Raw genomic sequence first — 22,814 nt, forward strand, 5'->3', positions numbered from 1 at the left:
AACTTGATGGAGTTGCAGCCTAATATGGCTGGCAACCTTTTTAGAGAGTTTCAAGACATTCCAAATTTTGAATATTTTTCAGTTGTTTACTTCTGAACTGCTGATTATGAAAACTATTACTCCTATTCTTAAATGTATCTGAATTCTTAAATGGGATTAAACTTTCTGGTGAATGGTGAATCAGTCCCTTTCTTAAATTAGTATCGCCATGCTCTGTTCAGGTTAGCAAATACTAAAAGGGAAATTTTGTGTGAGGATAAAAAACACCAGTTGGTTATGGTTAGTTTATTTTGATTAACAAAATTTGGAAGAAATATTCTCTGTAACAGTTCCTTTATGGGCATAGCTTACATTAACTTACTAATTCAGAGTGATGTTTTTGTAAGTGATTTCTGTAAGTGATTTAATATTCCCTAGTCTCTCTACTGGGTATGTACTTCACTCCCATTCAAATAAAACATGTAGGAAAATAGGCTGAAGAATCGGGGATTTTATCACCTTTAAAATTTTACCTTTATACCTTAACTAGGTGGTTTGGAACAAGGGTAAGATATAAACAAACTTGATAAGAAAACATAAAGAGGCAAGAGTAAACTGCTTCGTGTACCTTTTGTTACAAAGGCTGTGTGAGCGTTGTTACATTCCTTGAAGTTTTGGACACAGAATCTAGTGAACTTTCAGCACTGGTTGAGAATTGAGTACAAATGGGATGCATTCAGATGCATTCAGATGCAGCAACTGCTTATTAATGGATTTTTTTTTTCAGGATCAAAGCTTCATTTATCTCCTGAGTCAGGGTGTCCATTTGTTAGTTTTACTTTGCTGTAAAGGGTATTAGTAGGAGAATATGCAAAATAATTGTTCTAACCTCTTGTGAAGAAAAAAAACCAAAGAATATACATAATATGTCTGAAGGCAAATGAGCTTTACAAAAATAAGCGTTGACTGCTTCACCAGTGAGGCTAACAGTAACACATCTTCAACCTTGTGTAAGAGAGTATTTTGGAATTTCATATCTTAGGAAAAGAACTATTATCCTGTCCAATAAATAACTACGGAAATGTACAAAGTAAGGAATAATTATGTACAGCATTGATAAAACAACCACTATATTGGCTTAATGAAATATAACAGCAGATATTACCTTTCTTTAGTGTAATGTCTTTAAATTAGTAATAACTTGTTCTGTTTGGATCTTAACTTACACAATTGCACAGTTCCCTTTCTTTGGATTATTTCTTTAGGCCACAGTCCACTTCCATTCTTCATCTGATGAAAAGATGTCATTCCAGACTGTGTAAGACTTTACGTCATCTGGATCCTTGCTGCCATGCAGGTATTTCAGCCTGCCAGAAATACAGCTTCATCAGAGTCCTTGCCACTGTCTTCACTAGGCAAGCAGCCACCCCCACTTGGGGACCTACAGCTTAAGTCCTCCACACCAGACTCCTGGTCACTGTTGGCTGAGAGGTCAGGATCAGAGCTCTTCAGGTTGTCCTGTGTCAAAATCAGAGCGGAATCTTCATCCCCTTGAGAAGGGCTCCGGGATGGGAATGATTTCAGATCATTGCTATACTCCTGGGGAGTGTTAGCTAAGCTGTTGTTGGAAGTATACAGTCCAAATGGTTTGTTTTGGTCTTGTTGCTTACTCTTGACTTTATTATTACCTGATTGTGATTTCTGAAGATTTGCCAATCTCTGAAATAAAGGAAATAGGATTTATCATGTGGACACATTTAGGGCCCAGAAATCCTCTTATATGTCCTTGCTTTCTTTCTTTTTAAATAAACTTCTAGAGCCCAACCCACCCTTTAAGACTGACTATTTGCATTTATGGAGTATGAGAAGTGCACAATTTGTCAGACACCAATGCTGAATTACAGCATTCTTCTGAGCTACAATTCCCTCTGAGTTACAGAAGGATTAAACTTACTTTCAGTAGTACTTGTGCATCAACACAGGTCAAATTTTATTCTTAAAGAAAAAAAGTCCACTTTTGTGTCTTAAATGCAAAATATGCACAATAATTTGTCTGAGAACAAAGATGATGGCTGAACATCCTCCTGCCAGAAAAGGATGTAGTATGGAGGGGACTCTGCAGCATATGGAGCTGGGTTTCATTTATCATCAGTTACCAAGTCTGCTGTATCAAGCTCAGCTGTTTATTACCTCTTGTAAGACTTCCAGCTCTTCTTCCAGCTGCTGAGTTTCTTCCTTCACTGCCATCAGATAATCGGTAACTGACTGTCGAGGATGCAGCCCCTTTTCAAAGCGGTTGTACATGCCACTCCAGAACCTGGAATTGATGGCAAGGTTAGGAATTTTCCCATTTGGTGAACCTCATAGGTTTAAATGCACACTTCTTTCTTTTTTTTTTTTTTTTCCCCAGACACATATTGTCCTAAATGATCTATTGATGCTTATTCATCATTAGACTGCATACACATAAGTTCATAGACTATTGAGCAAGGTTCATTGTTCATTTGCATTTCCTCCTGAAGGTGCATCCTGAAGGTGCAACTCATAGGTAGCTGGACATAAGCAGCTCAAACTAATTCTGATAGACAATAGAAAGAAAGGTGAATGTAGTTTAGATCACAACTGAGAAAGGTTCACTGAATGCAAAATTTTGCAGGCTCTTTTTCTGATATTATTTTCTTGCTCTACACTGTGGGCTTTAGGACAATGGTACCTATAAAATAGCCAATGGTAAAGACAGTTTTTCATATTCGTAACTCTCCCCTGTTGTTCAACTTCCCACAAACTCAACTTGTAAATTCTGTGTTACTCTGGTGCTCCTCCTGCCTTGCTGGCAATAGGGCCACAGGCAGGCCCTGAGTGTGCAACCAGTTCACCAGACAGGTTAAGTAGCCAAGCCCTGCTGTCTGGCAGCTGTCTGGCCAAGGAGCTGACAGATATTTTTGGAGCACGTGCATGCTGCTTGGTGGCTTATTATTCCTATCCCAATAGTATACTATTTAAATCACATTCCCCCTTATCATCTGATAGTTCATGCTTGGAAATCTTTACGCACCAAGTAATTTGATTAAAATCAACAGGATTACTTATCCACTGGAGGATCTGCTGTATCAGTACTTCTTTTATAAATCCCGCTATCCCAAAGAATACGATTAATGACTATTTTTAAATTGTTTTAAAGTGGATGTGACCTGGTATAGTAGACATGAAAGAATTCAATTTCTGTCACTTAGGATTTTATTGACTTTTTAACAGGTGCTATTACTTGCAACTGGAAAACAAACTGATCAGTTTTAATGCATTTCTATTCAAGTTCTCCCAAAGTGTGTTAAGACGAATGGCACAATTAATTAACTCAGAATGTCAATAGTAACATTTCTAAAGTGATGGTATTTTGTTATATTTTGAAAAAATATCAGGAAAAACTTAACTTCATTTTACCTGATATAACAACATGGGGAACGTCTGGGTCTTTTTTACAAAATACTTATTTTAGCAATGATATAATAGGATTTCTTGAAAAGATCCTTTTTACTTTTGACAACAACTGATCCAAACTAACATCACAAAATCTTGGAATAGAAGAAGTTAAAGCAACTGTAAATTTAGAAACAACATATGACAACAGGACTGAAAGAGGCATTTCTCAGTGGAAGAAGTGAGTAACCTTGAAATTAGGACACACATCAATATAGCTTTAATCTTAATCTTCTTTTCAGACTAATACTCTGTTGTGGAATGGTGCAGAGGTGTTGGCTGACTATGAGCACACAAGGAACAAACATACTGCATCTGAGACTGAATTTATTCTCTATAAACAGCCTTATAAAACAAGAAATACTTATATACAAAGGCATTATGTTCTGTACTAACCCATGCTACAATTCCCAGCAGCAAGTGATACTACCTACTTGTACAAGAAGTTGCATGGAGCTATCTGTGGGTGCAGGGTCCCTTGGGTTTGACTGTGGTCTGACCTGTATAAAGGATTCAGGTAATCAGCACGATTTTTCCACAAGTGAGCCCACAATGAATACGTTCGTTCTTTGATTCTGAAAAAGAATACATTAAATAAAAATATATTAAAGCCTCTATTACAATTCAGGGATAGCTAAAGCTTAGATGCAGCATTCTTGTCCTCCATACTTCTAATCAGCTTCCTTAACAGAATTACACTTAAGTTACAAGCATAGAGAAACAGAGACCCAAATTTCCTTGTTGGTCACTAAAAGCAAAATCTAAACCATTTCCCATAAAGCAAAAACAGCTAGAGCAAGTAGGTGGAGAGACTGGTTCCTTTGTGAGGTGGAGAGGACAATTTCCATAAAGTGAGCTTTCAGACTGATCTCTGCACCAAAGGGATCCCCACATTTAAAAGCACTCCTATCCCACTGAGCTGCAATTTCTTACACAGTTAGGTCTTGGGATGTGGTGATCTGTGAAGATTTTGATTTTAAATGGACATTCACTGTGGCTGCTCTGCATTTGAGCAGTGAAAGGGACCAAATGGCAGCGGCCAGCAGTAACCAGCACCTCCTCTCATTGCTACTGCTGACATCATCAGGCTGCTTGAGAAAAGCAATGGATATCATCATGTATCAAGGATCCAGGGCCCTGGGAAGCAGATACAAACATGAGCCCTGCCAGGAATGATGATGCTGTCTTTGTTTGGACCTCAGGGCAGGTAGCTTAACTCATAATTGCTTTGGGGCTGGTCAGCAGAAGGACAGTCTGCTGTCTCAGTCCTAGGACAAAAAGGCTATTCATAAGGAAGTACCTAAGAAAGCAGGACTAAAATGTCCTGACATGAGATCCAAAGACAGGTTAAAACACAGAGGAGCAGTAATTCTTAAACTGAGAACTTAACTAGAGTTACTATCATTTCATACTGGAGTTACAGGGCCAGCTTGCCTTGTATTTTGTCAGGGCTGCAGTAAAGGCAGGCCCACATGGCTGAAGGCTTAATGCTCTTGTCAATTTTCACTAATCCCTGTCACACACACCATGGATTATGCTCCCAGCAAAGCTACACTGCAGAGGATCAACTTTTTTTGGTATTAATCTGTGTTGCCAGAAGACAACAGGTACCCTGTGCCTTATGAAACACATACATGCAAACTGGAGAATGTCTGACTGCTCAATACACCACCAGCAACAGACCCTATCCATATAGAGGCTACTAAAGAAAACATTTTCATACTTAAGCTCTCTTCTTTCTTTCTGGCTGTTACACAGGAAATTCCCAAACTGGCAAGAATAGATGTGATGCTGTATGTGGATGAGGAATCTTTCATTGAATTCAAAGGCACAAGGAAACTGTTCCATTAACTGCCAAACACATTCAATGAACTGGTCAATAACAGGTGATATCTCCTTTGGATCTCCATCTAAATTGCCGTACCTGAAACGAGACAAGATACATCCAATTATAACCTGAATTCCTGTAAGAAAACTGAATTAACTCTAAGGTAAACAAACCCCTCTACTAGCGTGGTACATTATAGGCATTCATTTCTAAAGTCTAAACTATTACTATATTTTTACTTAGAAAAATGATGCAAGAATCATGAAGTAGAATGGAGGCAGAATTACAACCAAAAAAGCCTCTTTTATTGGGTGTCTTGTTATATTACAGCTGCAAAAAGCTGGCTGCTGCATAGCCACGTTTTAATGCTATCAGTATAAATTGTACCCTGGTAACAAGTATAAGTTATCAGAAGAATGGTTGCAATGACTTAATGAGAAAAGTGTGTCTTAAGACAGTTTCTTTATAGTAAATTATTCCCCAAACCAGAAAACTGAGCAGGAGAGTTACCTGCTTTCATTATAACCTCAGCAGAAAACAGGTTAAAGCTGCCCTCTCTTGGTGAAATTTCTAGGAAGTGGGAAATGTTTTTACATGGTACTGTGACTGTCAAGAGAACATGAAACTTTCTGTGTAAAAAAATGCCTCTTGGAACCACTTGCAATGAAGAAAAGGAGACTGAAAATAAAATACACATAGAAGTAAAAGGTATTTTGTAAGTCTGCATAATAGGAAGAAGCTTTTTCAATCAGTTATTCTCCTGGGGGGGGGCAGGGGGGTATGTGCATTTATATGTACACATGCCAACAGAGTAGAATTTTATAAACATCTAAAACTGAAACTTCTATTACCATCAAAGAAAACACAGCAATATTGCACAGCAGACCAAAGCTATCAGTGGTTATTGCATTTCATAATACCCTTTGCCACTGATAATCATAAACAACAGACAGTATCATATTAACTGTAATAATTCCTACAGAATTTCACAGGTGCAGTGAAGATGCACAGATTTTCTGAGGTTTTTTTGGTTTTTTAAACTATAACAAATTTATATTCAAATCAAGCAATATAATGTCATTAAACCTCAATATAAAAATTACATTTTTAATTTTTACAGAAAATAGAAGTCATGAAAGAAAGAAAATGAGAAAATTTATCCATGTTTAAATATATCAAGTCTTCAAACATTTTCATTATATTATAGCATTTACATTGGATCGATGTTCAAAATAACTTGTTCAAATAAATGACTTTCCACTTGGCCTGACATTTCTAAGCAAATCTTGCTGGGTTTTTTAGAACAGACTGTAACAGGAAGAGAAACAATATTTTATGTAATAGATAACTCACAGACATGCCTAAGATTACGTACTGCCTTGGAAGATGCAGAAGTCCCTTTGATGAACAGGGACTTACGTAGGGGACCTTGGCACTCCTAGGAGATCTGCTGGAGTCCAAAGGGATTTTGCAAGCCAAATACACACTACTCACATGGACCTCTCAATGCTCGTAGCAGCTGCAAGACCAGCACACAGGACTCCCCTTAGTAGTTTTGGAGTGTATATATAGAAATATCTCACTCTGACTTTTCCAGGCAGCAAAATGATATAGTTGGAGAAAAGGGTATGGCAGTTTCCTGGGGCATTCTGTGGCTGTGTTTTGTAAGGCAGCAACGAAGAAGAACTAGAATGACAGCAGATACAGACTACATAAATATATACATATAGAGAGAGGAAAACCTTAGCACTGCCTTACCTGTGGTTAAATTTGTGGCCAAAGGAAACCCAGTCTTTTTCAATTAAAACCTAAAATGAAAACATTGCATTCAATGTTGTGGAGTGGAGCTGACATGTTGAAGCAGGCAGAAGGGTGGTGTAAACTAGAAGTGTTGGAAGCCCAGTTAATTCTTAGAATGATCAGAAAAGTGGCAAGCAAGATCAATGTAAGCAATATTAGAATCCTAAATAATTTTCAGAATTGGCAGAAAAATAATGAGCACTGCTTGCCAGCTCAGGCAAATAGCACTCTTCATGGATGCAGAGAGAGTGCCAGTATGTCAGCACAACTTCAAATATCTTGTTTCATTGCTTTCTAAAATAGAACTTATAAATGTCTCAAACATCTTTTTAACATGTGACCAGTAACTTGATAACCACTTCTAGATGCTTTACTACTGCTGATTGACCTGGGAAAGGAACAGATTTTCCAATAGAGCTGCTCATTGCAATCTAATATCTAGAAAAGACACACTTCTGACACTCAAAATTAAAATGCTCACTGTGAATGAATACAAATTCTTGCTTTCACAAAAGCTCTTTGGGCTGTGAGAAAGTCTCTTGGTCAAAGTTAAAAAAAAAAAAAAAAACAAAAACCAAAACCATAGGTGACCAACTGATCCCCACCTTGAATAATGTTTCACAGAGCAATTGGGAGACTTTAACATGAACATATAGAAGCCTTCCGTCCTACTTAAAAAAAAAAACCAAAAAAAACCCAAATCAAAACAAAATAAAATGGTATATTTAAGAACAGTTTATTTCCTATTTAAAACAAAGATATTAATTTGAAGTGATGCCATACTACTTCATTTACTCTGCAAAAGAACCTGCTTACCATGAATCCCTTCATAGTTCTGTAATATGGATCCAATAGAAGGCTTGCTACAGAGCAAACCTGGGCTGTCCTATCCCAGCCATCAGAGCAGTGAACAAGCACACTCACACCTTCCTCAGCCACAGCCTAAGGATACAGAAAAAGTCAGAAAGTTCACAAGCAGGGAGGAAGACAATGGCAGGAGAGAAACAGTGAGACAAGAGCCATAGAGAGAGTATTAATTTGGGAACTGGGAAAGCTCATTCATTTTTTACTCTACCACAGTGTTATTAAATAAAGTTGAGTGTTATTTGTGTCATTTGAAAATCAGTGTTATTACTCTAATTTGAAAAGTTTTAATTCACCCCAGGCCATGCAATATGGTGGTTGAGAATTACCTGTTTATGCTCAGGAAGATGTGGGATTCATTTCAGTTAAAATACATCAATCTGTCAGAGCAGACAACTACCTACAGCAGATTCAGATGCTCCAACACATCTCATGTCACTTACATGCCACTAAAAGCGTAGCCACACTTGCAATATGGCTCTTAATTTTTCATCTTGATGGCAATGTCATTAAGGGCAATGTCTGTTTCCAATGCCATCACTAACCTGGACATTATTCCAGCACACTGCATTGCACTGGTGACATGCTCTAAAGGCTTCTGAGGAAGCCTGTGGTAGTGGGAAACTTCCATGTCTAATAAGCAAGATTTTATCAGTATCTTTAATGTAATAATTGGGGAGAGAGGATTCCATTTTATACATAAACACATGAAGAAGAAATTGTACTGAGTTCTCCAGAGTGTCGTATTATTTTTAGAACTTGAGGGTTGGCGGTTGTTTTTTGTAATTCTAAGGGTTTTGGCCTTTATCATTTCTAAAGAGAACTGAATTTAGGAAGTAGAAAACAAAGTCGGTTAGGAAAAATACTGTTAGGACAAAAAAAGAAAAACATTTGTGTTAATTTTGGGCTTAATAGGAAATTATGAATAATAATAAATTATCTATGTTTATCTCAAGAGACAAAAATAGAACCCCTGTGGGCAGAAGACTGAGAAATGAGAGCCGTACAAATAAGAATGGGTCAAAATGTATTGAGAAGGCACTAGGCTAGCAAGCATATGCACAAAGGATAATAAGACTAGCCACTGGGGAAAAATTGACAAAGTTAATTTGTCAATTACATTTGTCAAATTTGTCAAAATTGACAAATATAAATTACCTTATTTCTATGAGCTAATGAAAAGTAGTAGGTCTGGGAGTAATAATACATGTATTTATTGCACAGTTGCTGTTCAGGTAAGAAACTACAGTTGCCTACTGAGAAGAAAGAAGCAATACCAGAGAAACAAGCAGTTAGTGAGGAGGGAAACCCATGAAGTTTTATCTGTATAGTTGTGGACAGTAAGCCATGTGAATAAAATGGCTAATAAGAAATTGTAATCTCAAAAATAAGAAGTGAAGCAGTAAAAGGCAGAGCACAAGCTAGGGGGTATCAAAATTAAAGCTACTGCTGGCAGATGACAAATGTCTACATTACTTTAGGGGGGGGAGTAGGGGAAATAATTTCTTATAAAAGACAAAACTGTTTTCTGGAAAAATTCTCAAGTATATAAAAGTAAAAGATGCTAGAGAGTTTGGCCATGGGAATACACAGGAGTTGGTTCAAGAGGTGAATTTGGTTGGTTGTCTGATAACTCAGAGGTGATAACACAGTAGCTATTTATCATGTATAATATAATGTATTATAAATTATATATAGCTATATGTATATATTACAACTACCACTTCCACAAAGAAAATGTCCAGAAACCAGTGGAGGAGGCAGGGCAAACAGGGAAAGAAACAGTAACAATCACTCTTGGGGAGTAAAGTAAGGACATTCAAATGTCTGACATAACAAGACACGGGCTAGTAGAGGCTTCAGCACAAAAGAACGCAAGATTTTGTTTACTATTTCAGAAAAACGTCGACACAACAGCACCTAAGAATCATCTCTCCTCATACACAAAAGCCCATCTTGCAATGGGCTTTTTTCAGGTATAACATCACTGAAGAGATAACAGAAGTTACCCATAAGCAGAGAATTTGGTCCTCATTTTCTGTATCTGCTTACTCCAAGTTTCGTTCTCAGTTTACACACTTTACCTTCGCAATAAAAATGCCAGCGTCCATAATGGCTTTGATGTGCTTCAGCCAGCCCGAATTTTCTAGGCCCCACAGAAAGTCGCTCATTGAAGGTGATTTCAGCTCACAAACTGCAAAAATACATTTTAAATGTATAGTAATTAGAGTCCCTTAAGCTTCATTGACTGTTCAGCCTTGGAGTTATCTCTTCTTCAGTTATCCACTGTGTAAAACATGCATCTTTTGAAAAGGACTACATCTTTGTCAAAATTAACCTTTGAGGAACACATATATTTGAGAGATGGGGCTGAGTCAAATTGCACCCAATATGTTGATTTTCTTTAAAAATAGAAGCTGTCATAAAGCCTATTGCAAACAAATCCAAATCTATCCTTCTGTGAAGAATGTATTTTCCAAGATTGTGTTGGGAGTGAAGTTTCAAACCCCTGGAAGGAGTTCATGTATTTGATGATGAGGGCTTGGAAACAGAAAACATTTGATTTCTGCTGTTGGACAGGCAGATAGACACCTAAATGGTTCCACTGGCTCCTACTCCCAGCATCACCACAGATGATGGTGGTTGAGTTAAAGTGGTTCACTCCACAGTTCTCCATCGTTGAATTAAACCTTATTAAAGCTTCACTTGGAGTCAAAAAGTTTTCTGATGGTGAGGGCAAGACATAATCTATCAAGGAAAATACTTCCCTGAAAATCTGCCAAACTCTATGGCACATTTGAAGAAAAAAAAATTCCTCAGTTTTTACTCTAAGTTCCTATTCTGCTGTACCCAAGTATCTATTTTTTTTAATAATAAAGAGTTTGTGACATCAGAAGAAAAAAAGCAATCAGAATCTAAATAAGGTACCTCAATCCAGCAGAACACATACTGAATGGAATTTGATGCAATCTATTTTCAACAGTAAGATGCTAAAATCACCCTATAAATAGACCACGTCTTTATTATGATCCATGTAGAGTTATACTGTCTTTTAAAGAAAAAATATATTCGCCAGTGAAATAAATTTTCAGAGTACAGTGAAAAACATCATGGCTTTTACTGAGTTAATGTATGTTCTGTCAATTACTAATGTCTTAGTAAGTCTCTTGTGGTCTGGAAATCTTAAAAGACTCAGTTATTTATGGCCATTATGGCCCCTGGCATAGCTTTATTTTCCTTCAGTGTAATTGAAATTTAATTTTACAAGCCAAAGACAGAGTTTATACCATATCTGAACTATCTGACTGTCCTAACTCCATTTAGTTCAGAAGCAAAATGGCCTAATGTGTCCACACAAAGTCTTGCAATGTTTATATGCAAGGCCCCTTCCAGATGGTTATTTTTAAAGTAATTTTTGGAGGATATTTTTAAAGATGCAGAGATAGCAGCACGGAAAGTGAACAGCTTTCCACATGATTAATGTTTTTGTGCAGATGGAAGCATGACCAATTAGTGGCTGAATACTGGCTGAAGCTGCTGTCTCTGTTTACAAAAGCCCAAGGTAAGGCTGAAACATGCTTTGCTCATTCCCACTCCCGAACTGGAGTCAATATTTACTGATCACTTCACTGAGTAAAGTTCATACTGTCCTAAATGCATACACTGTGTATTTCACATGACTTTGGCAACCGATCTGGACCTTAATCCTGAGTTCAATTATGAGACTTATCCTAAAGGGAAAGAGCATTTCCATCTTAGCAGAAAAGGTACCAAATTCTTTGAGAAATATGGCCTGCTTCATGCACAGTGTATGCACAGGAAAATCAAGAGCCAATGGGCAGAGGTCTGAGAATTTCAGCAATGCTCCCAAGTCTCAGAATGGGAGGAAGAAAAAGGGCACATGTTGGAAACTGCCTCTTCCACCAGTAAAAGTACAGAGGGGTATGCTGGACTAGACCCCCCATTCCTGGCAGGACAGCCATAAGTAGAGGAAGGAATAGTTACTGTGGGCCAAACCCACTGGGTTTCTCACTGCCTGATCTGTCACAGAAGTCCAAGGACCAGAGAGCTGCTCCTACATCAGCAAGTGCTGATGCTGGTATGAGGGGAGGAGAAGCTCATATTTGCTCTTTAAAAACAGACAAGGAACATGTGGGGCCATCACCTTAGTGCACAACATACAGGAGCCAGGTCTCAGCTGGCCCCTGGACGTGCAGCACAGCCCACCCCATCCCAAATGCCAAACAGCAGCCTTAGGCAGACCTTGGATCTTTAGCAAGAAAAGTCCCTGTGTAAAGTCCTTCTAACGTTAAAAATTATTTCAAGGAAGTCTGTGCACAGGATCAAAATTATTTCAAGGTTCTTCACATAGACCCATCTATAAATGGAGAAAAATAAAAATCCATACTATACTAAAGGCATCAGAGATATTTTTTTTTCTGAAAGAAAATTCCATCATGTTGAAATGCATTTCACTTCCACAGTACAGTCAAAACTCAACATTTTTTGCATATTCTGAAAAAAAATCTTATTCTAAAAATTTAATCATTTTATATTGCTGGTATAATTAGCCAAAAATCAACATTATACCAGGGTAAATATATGTTAAAATAAGATGAATTGGCTAAATAAAGTCAGTAAAATCACAAAGCTGAAACCAATTTTTTACCTACTCAAATAAAATATTGATATTTTTGTAAGTATAAATTTATTTCCTCATCTTTTCCCCCCAAAATAATGAGTAATTAAATGAATACATTCCTAATCTAAGTGCATTTTCTAATGGAAAACTGAATACTATTTTTTTTCAAATTTTCTTAGCATTGGAAGTTATTTAAAATTGAATATTGAAAATAATCTGCAGTCTGGCATGTGAAGATCCTCTGCTCTTCACTTCTACCTAGCACCAATAAATTGAATGGAACTGGCCTTGCATTTCAGCAACACATCTGGCTAACTATATTATCTTCATGTCCTCTTTTCATGCTGTATACTTCTAAGCAACAATACAGCTCACATTAAATTAAAATCAGTTTTCATCAGCCTCATTTGTCTTTTCAAAGGTTTTTATGTACCTTACAAAGTCTTACCACAGATCATGAGCAGCAGACCCATTCTGTAAAGAGTCGTGTGACGTTTTACTTAGGATTCACATATGTACAGTGATATTGCTATCGTATTTATGTATTCTTTTAATTATTTATATATTTTATGTTGATATTGATAATGCATCACAAATTGATAATTATTGATATATCATTGAGGTATTAATTTATAAAAATTTAAAGCCATATTAAATGTGTTTTATCATCATCCTTGACAGCCTTTTTGGCTCTAGGTCTCTTTGTATGCTCAAGTCAAGTAAAAGGTCACCAGAAAAACAGATTAAGAGACATATACAAATGGAAAAAGATAAAGACTACATAGCATCTTACATAAGGAAAGCCCTAGTACATTGAAAGTCATAAGATTTTTCTTTTAAAAAGGCCTTAATATCTCTGATTCCTAATCTTATCAGTCAAGTTGCTACATGAGAGATTTCAACACAGCAAATATAAAACCCAGTAAAAAAGCAGATGTTTTAATCATATGTATTATTTGAAAATAGATGCTAAGAATTTGTGCCCTCCAAGCAGCCTGAAGTGTTAAATACATTAGAAGTTACCTTGTTACATGCAAGTTTGGGCCCTGGGCCAGTCCCATGAACTTTTGACTCAAAAATTGTACACAGCACTGCCCGTGCAGCCAGACTGGTTGTTTACTATTTTAACTTTGATAGTCTTGAGTTGAACAAATAAAGGGACCTGTTTACTCACCCAGCCTCTCTCCTAGCCAAACAAGACTTCCTAGTGAACAAAAAAATCTTTCTGTTTTCCCACCTGAGACCCTTAGACCAAGAAAACTCTCATGAAGAGATGTTTTACCTGCATCACACTTTAATGTTGGTTTTCATAAAATGCTCTAATTTGAAAATAGAACATGGCTTCCTTACCATGGAGAATTTAAGCCCTTCTTAGATTTCAAATTTACATTTGCATGCACTCATGGGAGACAGGTGAAGAGTAAAAGAGCACGGGCAGAACATCAAGTCAAGAATAAGAACGATGAAACTGATCCAGGAGGTGACAGAAGTTGTTGTTGATGTACATGAAGTAAATATGGAGGCATGGTGGAGTGAGCACTATTTCCTATTTGCTTGTTAAAAATCAACAGGCCATTGAGGGTGAAGGATGGCTTATTTATCCTTGCTCTTTTCCCAGATGACCTCTAAACAGTTATGTACTGCAAGTATGAAATGGCAGAACAGCTTTGCTGGTTTATATACAGCTAAGTATTTATAAGGCAAATGGTATTAATTTCCATGGGATATTGAAGGTGATGAATTGTTACACCCATTGACTGTAAATTTCATTACTAGGCCTGATGTGATATATTCAATGCAGGGCATGAATAAGTTTCTGTTAAAATTCACAGTCTAAAATGCATGACTACCTTATATGAAAATCACACCACAGTTTTTCTGAGCTTAAAAAAAAAAAAAAAATCAATCGGTATTTTCTACTAGCCTTGAAGTCAGCAATAAGGGATTTTTTTCATTTCACCATCAAAATGTAAATTTCAAAAAAAGACAGAGCGCAGCAGGGTGTACGAAACTACAATTAATTTTGTCATTAAATGATATCTGGATTTCAGTCAGGAAACAAGGTATTTTCACAATTAAGAAATCACCAACCAGTATTTGCCATGATGCTCCATTGTACAAGTCCCATTAGCCAGCAGGCAGCTGCATGCAGCTGCAATAAAGATTACTTTCCATACTCTTTTTCACTGCCGCTGATTTCAGAGCAGTTATTCTGATTTCATTGACAGAAGGATCAATTCTTTTCCTCTAGTTTCCAATAAAGTTTCCAATGAATATTACCTTCAAGCATTTTCTGCAGACTATTTCTCATAACATGGATGTTCTCAATGCCTATGAATTGAAACTTGATGTTGGAGTAGTTGTCTTCATTTTCATATCCCTTCCCTGCTGCTCTGTTTGCCATTGCGTTGAGCTGAAAAACAGGGAAAATTGGATGAAAAGCAGTAGCAGAATCTTTTCAAAACAAACTTTGTGGTCTACAGCAATAGATCAGAGTGGTTTAAGTCAGTCACAAATAGAAAGCATTTGCCACGGTGCCAACACAAGGGGCTATGAATGGGGGATCTGTTTGCAGCCTATTGCAGGGCGCTGGGGTGCTGAGTCTCTGATATCCCTATTTCACACACCGTGAGTGAAACTTCATTAGCGAGGTTAAACACAAAACCCGCACAGCTTAGGCAGGATTCCTCTGAAAGAGCATACAGTTTTTAATTTTAAAGGGCAGTTTTGACTTTGTGTTGGACCAGCATTATGTTTACTAGCAGAATGTACCCAGGAGGTGGCAGTGTCTTATCTGCCGTGCCACTGATTCATAGCATGTGCACACTGTAGCCTTGCCAAGTTTCCTATAGCAAAATCTCACTGTGGAATGGAAAGAGATAGTCTTTTTGCATAAAGTCCATGCTTTTCTGTGAAATTCATGCTGTAGTGCTGGGGGACCTTCAAACTTTCCAAGAAATATGAAGGCTCTGAGTGTGACAAAGCAGCTCAAGTGACAGAACCTTTATGCCTCCAAGCACAAGTAACAGCTTCTGCTCAGGAAAGATTTAAGAAAGAAATAATTAAGGATATAGACTTCATGAGGCATCAATTGGACAAAAAGTGACTCATCTTCATTTCAGTGAGAGCCAATGCTCATGAAAAAGGAAAAAAAGTCTCTCTTAGGCATTGCCTAGGGGACAAGAGGCTGTGCAGATAACTCTGTCTCCAGTTTATTTCCCAATAGTGCAAGCAGTACTATTGATTCACTGCTTCTGTGGTCACACCTGAAACTCACAATAATATATTTCAGTGCTTAGCTAACGGCATCATGAGAAATACAAAAATGTCTCTTTTTCTGACCTCTTCCACCCGAAACACACATACTCCCAATATTAAATTTTAATTTGGAGCCAATACACACAATTGGGGATTGGTTGTCTGATGCTGCCTTCTCTCCAACCAAGATGAACAAGCCCAGCCTTTTTTACATTATATGTCAAAATAGCTTTTCAAGGACCAAACATGATCTCTTAACTTTCAAAGGAAATATCTAGAAAGTTACATTTGTGGACCACCATTAGGAATTGAAACATCACACGAATTTCATAACACAACAGAAGGAACCACACTCTGGGTAGGAACCTGGGCAAAAATCCAACACTTTTGATTTATACAAATCTTGGGCAAAAGTTATTTTAACTTGTAGTATGCAATTCAGGAAAGAGCATGAACAAAAAACTCCATTCTTGTCTATCAACCAGCAGTCTGCTGATATTTTGACTATCAATGGACAATAAAAAAAAGATACAGCCTGTGAATGGCATGTCAGTTAAGGACAGAGTCCTCTGTGTGACTTGATACAAAGATATAAATTATCTGCTGAATCCTAATCTTTCTCTTTTGAAGTTGACATCAGTGTTCTTGTATAAACAAAATGAGGCAGTCTCTGTCTGCAGTAGCCTATAGCTTCAGGAAGAAAGATCTGTACACATGAGTCTCAGCCACCACAAACCCCTGAAACACTAAATGAAAAACATTTATCCTCTAACTAACCTAGTACTCAGCACATAAATAACTGTTCCTGCAGCAGAGCAATTTTATCACAAATATCCTTTCTTAAAGGGCAATCTGAAATAGCACTATTTGAAAATAAATAAATATAAGGTTAAATTTGCAAGGCTTTCTGACACTCATTTATTTTAAATACTGTCAGTTGCCAAACTTTGCAGCTGCCACAATATTTACTAACAAGTTTTCCACATCATCTACCAAAATTCCATCTGTTGCTCTTAAAGTAGTTGTTGTGAAGCTATCTAAATTGTGCATGTCCTTGATTAATCTCAGTAGTGAATATGAGGATACAGCCTGTAAAGGTAGAAGACCCCACTTGCAAGATTTTCTAGCATTTTCTTTAATCTGGAAGATAACCAAGTCAAGTCTTGTTATAAAGATTATGGAACTAATGTGTTTTAGTCTACATTAGCTTCTTCTGTGATTACATAGAGAAATTAGGGTGGCTTAAGTAAATTTGTATTTGGTCATCCTGATATATTCAAATGAAGTGGAAACAAAGCTTTCTTCCACAGACAAATCTTTTGTTTTGAAAATTAACAAGTGCAATGAGGGAAGAGCACTTGGGAATGCTGAATTGAAGGATCCATCAAAGCGGCTGTGTGTTAACCCAGGATGCAACACATCAACATTCATAATCTTTATAAGAACTGGTTCTTAAGAGAAATGAGGCAAACAGCTTTTTAGCTGCCTACAGGAATGGAAAGCCTTCCACCAGACTTGATATCTTATCTTTACATTTGTTAAAGGTTCCCTGATGAATGCCAGGAACTGCTTCCACCAATACCTATCCATTGCTATATGCTCTACATTTATAAATGCATTATCAGGTGCAAAATTATAACAAGGCTGTATTTGGCATCTGGGATCACAGGATCTTTGTAGATCTGTCAATTTTTGCTGCACAGAAAGAAGTAGGAATCTTATATACATATTTCTTTACATCAAAACCTTTTCTTAACAAAACAGTTAAGTGAAAACAATCTTCATCTCCTGACTGGCTCCTGAAGAAGTCAGCATTGCTGGAAATATGCTGGCATTCATGTCTAAGTAAGCCTAATTCAGTCTCTCCATACCCTCCATAAAGTATGGGCTTTTTTCACTGCACACAGAAGGCGTCTCAAAGTAATTTACCAGAAAAAGAAATTAAAGGACAGCTCCTTCCTGTTACTACCTGGTAAAACATTATTAATAACCAAGTCAGTAAGTCATTAGCAATAAATCAATTGCCTTAAATAAGGAAGAGTACCAATACCATCAGACAGGAAACAAGCTATAACTTTCTACACATAGAAAACTGCATTAAACAAGCATTATTTAGGCAGCTAGGTCTGTACTTCATGTCTAATGCCCTTTCTGAACACAATGGTACTGATCTTTTCCTAGTGCTCATCACAATTCACTTGCTTCAGGACCACAAGTAAGCTGGTAGCATCCTCATCTTCCCAACAAAAAAGAGGGAACTGAAGGTTAAAGGAGTTACCAGATTACACAGCCCTTGGTGTGACTTGAGTTAGTGAGACATGCCAAGGCCCTCATTTTCTGGCTACTGCCTCCCATTAGAGCTGTAAGCACTCACAGCACTTTCCCACCAACACTCATGCCTTCAGTCATCAGCCATGCAGGTTTCCTGGATCTGCTCCAGCTCTGCCAGGTTTGCCCTTCCTCACTCCATTTCTCATGTTTCTCAGTTTTATTCACCTTGCACTTGCCCCTCTGTCTTCTGATCTCAGGATAACAAAACAGCTTCCTTGTTCCTTTTTCTCAAACATTTATTCTCATTTTTTCTTTTTTCCATGCTATAGATAATCCTATACCTACAAGGGATTCTGTGGAGGTTTGCCTCTTTAGTTTCTTTTCTTCACAGGCTTTGGTAACTCCAAGAGAAAGAAAGAACATATCCCTACTCTCACCTCCAGACACTGCAGTCTATCTAGTCTTTATCACCTTGAGCTGTTTGCTAACATGACAATTTCGACACAAAGTTTTTTTAGCTCTCACCCTCTTCTAGATTATTATTGAGTTTCTATATTTCTCCACAGCATAATTTTTTTCTAGAGCTTTTTTTCTTGGCCAGAGGTTTTTAATCAATTATAGATATGACATCTGATGCCACCATTTATCATATTTCAGATTGTCTCTCAAAACTGCGCCTGGCTCTCAGCGGCCACGGGATGGAGATTCGCCAGTCGCTGTCCCGCTGGTGGCCGCAGGGCAGACACGCGCGTGGCCGCCCCCGAGTCTCTGCTGAGATTGTTGCGGGTGGCAGTGATCGCTGCAGCGTGGGCAGCACAGCAGAGGCACAGGGCACGAGGAAACCGAGGCACAGGAATAAGGGAGGGACACTTGTCTGAGTCTCCAAATGTTTAATCTCGAAGTCAGGGCAGAGCAAATGAACCAAATCTGAACCTGAAGGGGCTACTTTTATAGGGATGGGGGGAACACGGGGAGGACACAGCCTTTGACCAATAGGAGGGCATTAGGGGAGGGGTGCAGGGTAAGGGCTCCCCAATTGAAGCCAACACGGGGAGGGAGAAAACCTTACAACCCAATTCTGCCCTGAGGAAGGGATGAAAGACAGGGAACACTCCAGAACCAAAGGAGTGTGCTGTCTTTGACAGACAGGGGTGAAACAAGGGAACAAGGGAGGTGTACAGGTGGATTGACATGTGGATTGACATACATTTTGGTGGGGAAAACTGTGGTAGACAACTCAGGACTGAAGCATTAGGGAAGCCAAATGGGGTACAGAGACTGAACCATTACAAACTTATAACAAGGAATATTAAAACCTACTGCAGAAGAACCAACTGTAAAATAACAGACTACCACACAAAACCACCAAAGTGCTGGAGATATTTAAAGGTCTCTTCCATTCCTGTCATCTCAGTGACTTGCCTTTCTTTAGCCTTATGCAGGGGTCATTGGAATTCTCTCACTTCCAGGAGAAATAATTCATGAAGAATTACAGTATAAGCAGTCAGAGGTTTGCAACATTACAAACAATTGTAAAACATAATGGGAATTATTTTTTGCCAGTCTCATCAGAAATATACTTACTTGATAGCTCCTTTGCGTGTGTAAACAGTTACAATTACGCGTTATTTACTTTTCTGTATCTTGACATTTTGCTAAGAACAAGAAAAGGGAAAGGTTCAGTGTAAAGGAGAAAATTCTCCCAGAGATAATAGTGTGGTCAAGGTTCCTAGTTAAGATTCCCCTGACAAATCTTCATATACCTGTGGAGTTACACAGGTGCAACTAAGATCAGAAGTGACTTGGTCAGTCACTCAGGTTGTGTGTCTTCCCTAATGCATTCAGCCCAGACTCAGTCTTGCTACGTGCAAGAAATTTAATGCACTTACTTTGGGCCGGGTGTCAACAACATATATGAAATCACTTCCTGGATTGGCTTTTCTGATGGCCTGGAGCATCTGTTCATCCTCAAGGCATCGAGCACTAAAGCCAGATAAAGGTTGGCTGCTTCTACATATGGAGGCCTGCAGAAAAGCAGACAAACAGTCAAAAAACCTTACAGAATTATAAAGTAGAAATTATTTAGCATCCAGAAGCCTTTTCAAAACCAGATTATTAGATGTTTGCATAGATGTACAATTACATGAGAAAGGCAGAATGGTAAAATTAATCACATGTTAATAAATGCATTATTTTTAATTACATGTTAATAAATACATTCTTTTTTAAAAGGCAAGGAATCATTAAAACAATACAACCTCATTGGCCCAAGTCTAGTCTTGAATCCAAATTTTAGAGCTATTTTAAGTACTGTATTTCCCTAATGTGTAATAACTCCTGAAAGGTGATATTTTGAGGATGAGTACAGCCTTGAAATCATGAGAACATTGATATAACATAAAGAATAGGTCCTTTTGTACTCACACTTAGCAGGCACAAGACAAAATTACACCCAACCTCCACCAGTGCCTGCTTTACTAAACAGCCTGACAGCAAGAGGCCAGGAAAAAAAAATGTATAACATGCAACCAGATCACCAGTGATGGGGTATTTTTAGCACTGCCTTTGGTCCTTTTGGACCTCACTGCATAACAAGTGGGTCAGGCAGCCTGACTCCTGGAGTACTTGTACTAAGCAGGGCTATTGAAGGAGGCAAGAGAGCTTCTCCACAGACCCATCAAGATTACCTTCTTTCAAGATGAAACCAGGAAAGAAGAAACAAAATGTGAAATGGGCAGGCAGGGAGATTTTTATTTTTGCTAGGCAGAGGACAGCTCGATTTATAGAAGGCAAGGGGATAATAGATGCACTTCCTAAGCACTGAACACAAGCATGAAGAGAATCTGTCTACTGAAGGTCACAACCTGTGCAGGCTGTCCTACAGATTATTTATTACTGTGAGAAAGGACATGCTTTTTTCAGCCTCATCTTTGAACTATCAGTAGTTAGTCAGTAAAGTATGGGTCTTTAAGAGAGAAACCCAGAACTGTGAGAGACCCTTTTCAAACTTTATTAATGGTTTTGCAAACAGGTTCTTGTTAATTAGAGTTTAGTCTTCTGATCAGCACATACTTCAGTGATTTATTACATGCGATTGCATAAGCTGAACAGACAGTTCCAGACTTTGATCTTATCATATTCACACAGACTGTGTAAGATGCAGAGGTGTCACATCACCACTGAATTTGTCAGAATGAAGGAGCTGTGTGAAAGTTCTGTCTATGAAAGACTGAATGAGTGGTACCTGTGTCCTCTGCGTGCAGCAGGCTCTTCCCAAACTGCTGTTAATTCTTACCCCTTTCCTGCCCATTACTCTATTTACTGGCACCTCATGGCAACCTCCAAACTCACAAGGAGGTATTTCCTCCAACACTGCTTTTCCTAGCTCTTCAAACTATAAAGGTTCCAGGAGTAAACACAATATTTCAGATTCTGCTACTTTGAATATTAACATGAGCTTCAACCACAGCAGGGAAAACATTCAGGCTGAAACATGAAACTCATCCAAGATTAATTACTATATATTGATGGTAATCTACCTGACCCTGAAACCTTTTTTTTCACTGAGATTTGGAAATGTCCAAGTGTTTTGAATTCTAGATATCTATATTTGGACATAGTTGATCATGCAAAGTGATTAACTCTGAAAAATTTGACCTGAACAAAATGTTAAAAAAATATTTAATTTATGCAGAGATTGTGTTTACTATTTAAATCTTCCTATTCTCCACTTCATTGTAAAATTCACAGATCTTTATGGAAGCAATGCTCTGATGAAATTCAGGGTAAAGCAGTAAAAATAATATCTCATTCTTTTCTTCTGAAGCTTAAATATGTCCCCACCTGCATGGCAAATGCTACAGATACCCTGTAACCCCAGACTAGCTCTGTCTCTTGTAAGGTCCTGACCTTCTCCCAACACTAGGGAAGACCGCTCAGCTCTGGACTGCAGCAGGAGTCACACAGATCCTTTGAGAGTACAAAGGGGACACCATTCTCCAAACTGGTAATGCCAGCTGAGCTAAGGCAGTCCCTAAGGGGCTGGAACACAAATGTAAAAACACCCAGTTTGGGGCATCCTTCAGTCCAAGGGTCTCCTTTCTCATCTCAGCTGCCAGAAACAGAAATGCAAATAGTCTAGGTACAGATTTTTATCCAAATGGTTACAGATAAGTGAAGCAGTTCATTGCTCAGCCCTGAGAATGTTTGCTATGGAGAGGGGAAGGTGGAACTCCTCACTCTTGCAGACAAGGAAAATCTCCTCAGCAAAACCACAACACACTGCTCAGCCAAAATTTAGTAGCTCTTATATCCATCCTTTCTGTGTCTTTTCACAGGTCTTTTCTTCAAAAGCTGCTCCTGATTCTCTAACTGATGCAATTATCATTTCTGACCTCCTCAACTTGCTCTCAGACTACTAGATCCAAAATTGCTCTGTTCGCCTCCCAGTCAGCTACTAAGCTGCCTGCTACTGACCTTCACTGCTCTGCCACCCATGTCTCAAGGCCTCTTGTACTATTCCACTTCCTTGTGATACAGGGATAACATATTTTTTTGTGTTAGCTGGATGATGAAACTGGGTTTAAATGTCTGCATTAAATGTCTATTAATGAACTAACCACACTAACCAGCCTACACAAATATTTTTTAAAATTAAATAAACACCAATTTTGTCTTGCAAAACCTCACTAGAAG

General features: G+C 38.1%; 1 protein-coding gene across 1 annotated transcript in view; it reads right to left on the minus strand.

Moving 5' to 3' along the window:
- Positions 1-1,007: 1,007 nt before the first annotated feature.
- Positions 1,008-22,814, minus strand: part of MTMR7 (myotubularin related protein 7) — a 42,764-nt gene continuing 20,957 nt past the window's right edge. The window contains 9 exon segments of the mRNA XM_053941631.1: positions 1,008-1,698; positions 2,170-2,296; positions 3,891-4,031; positions 5,180-5,380; positions 7,043-7,092; positions 7,901-8,026; positions 10,033-10,142; positions 14,871-15,003; positions 20,009-20,143. Of these exon segments, the coding sequence (XP_053797606.1) occupies positions 1,342-1,698; positions 2,170-2,296; positions 3,891-4,031; positions 5,180-5,380; positions 7,043-7,092; positions 7,901-8,026; positions 10,033-10,142; positions 14,871-15,003; positions 20,009-20,143 (1,380 nt within the window). The 3' untranslated portion in view covers positions 1,008-1,341.

This window comes from Vidua chalybeata, chromosome 4 (genome assembly GCF_026979565.1).
Source record: "Vidua chalybeata isolate OUT-0048 chromosome 4, bVidCha1 merged haplotype, whole genome shotgun sequence".
NCBI classification, from domain to species: domain Eukaryota; kingdom Metazoa; phylum Chordata; class Aves; order Passeriformes; family Viduidae; genus Vidua; species Vidua chalybeata.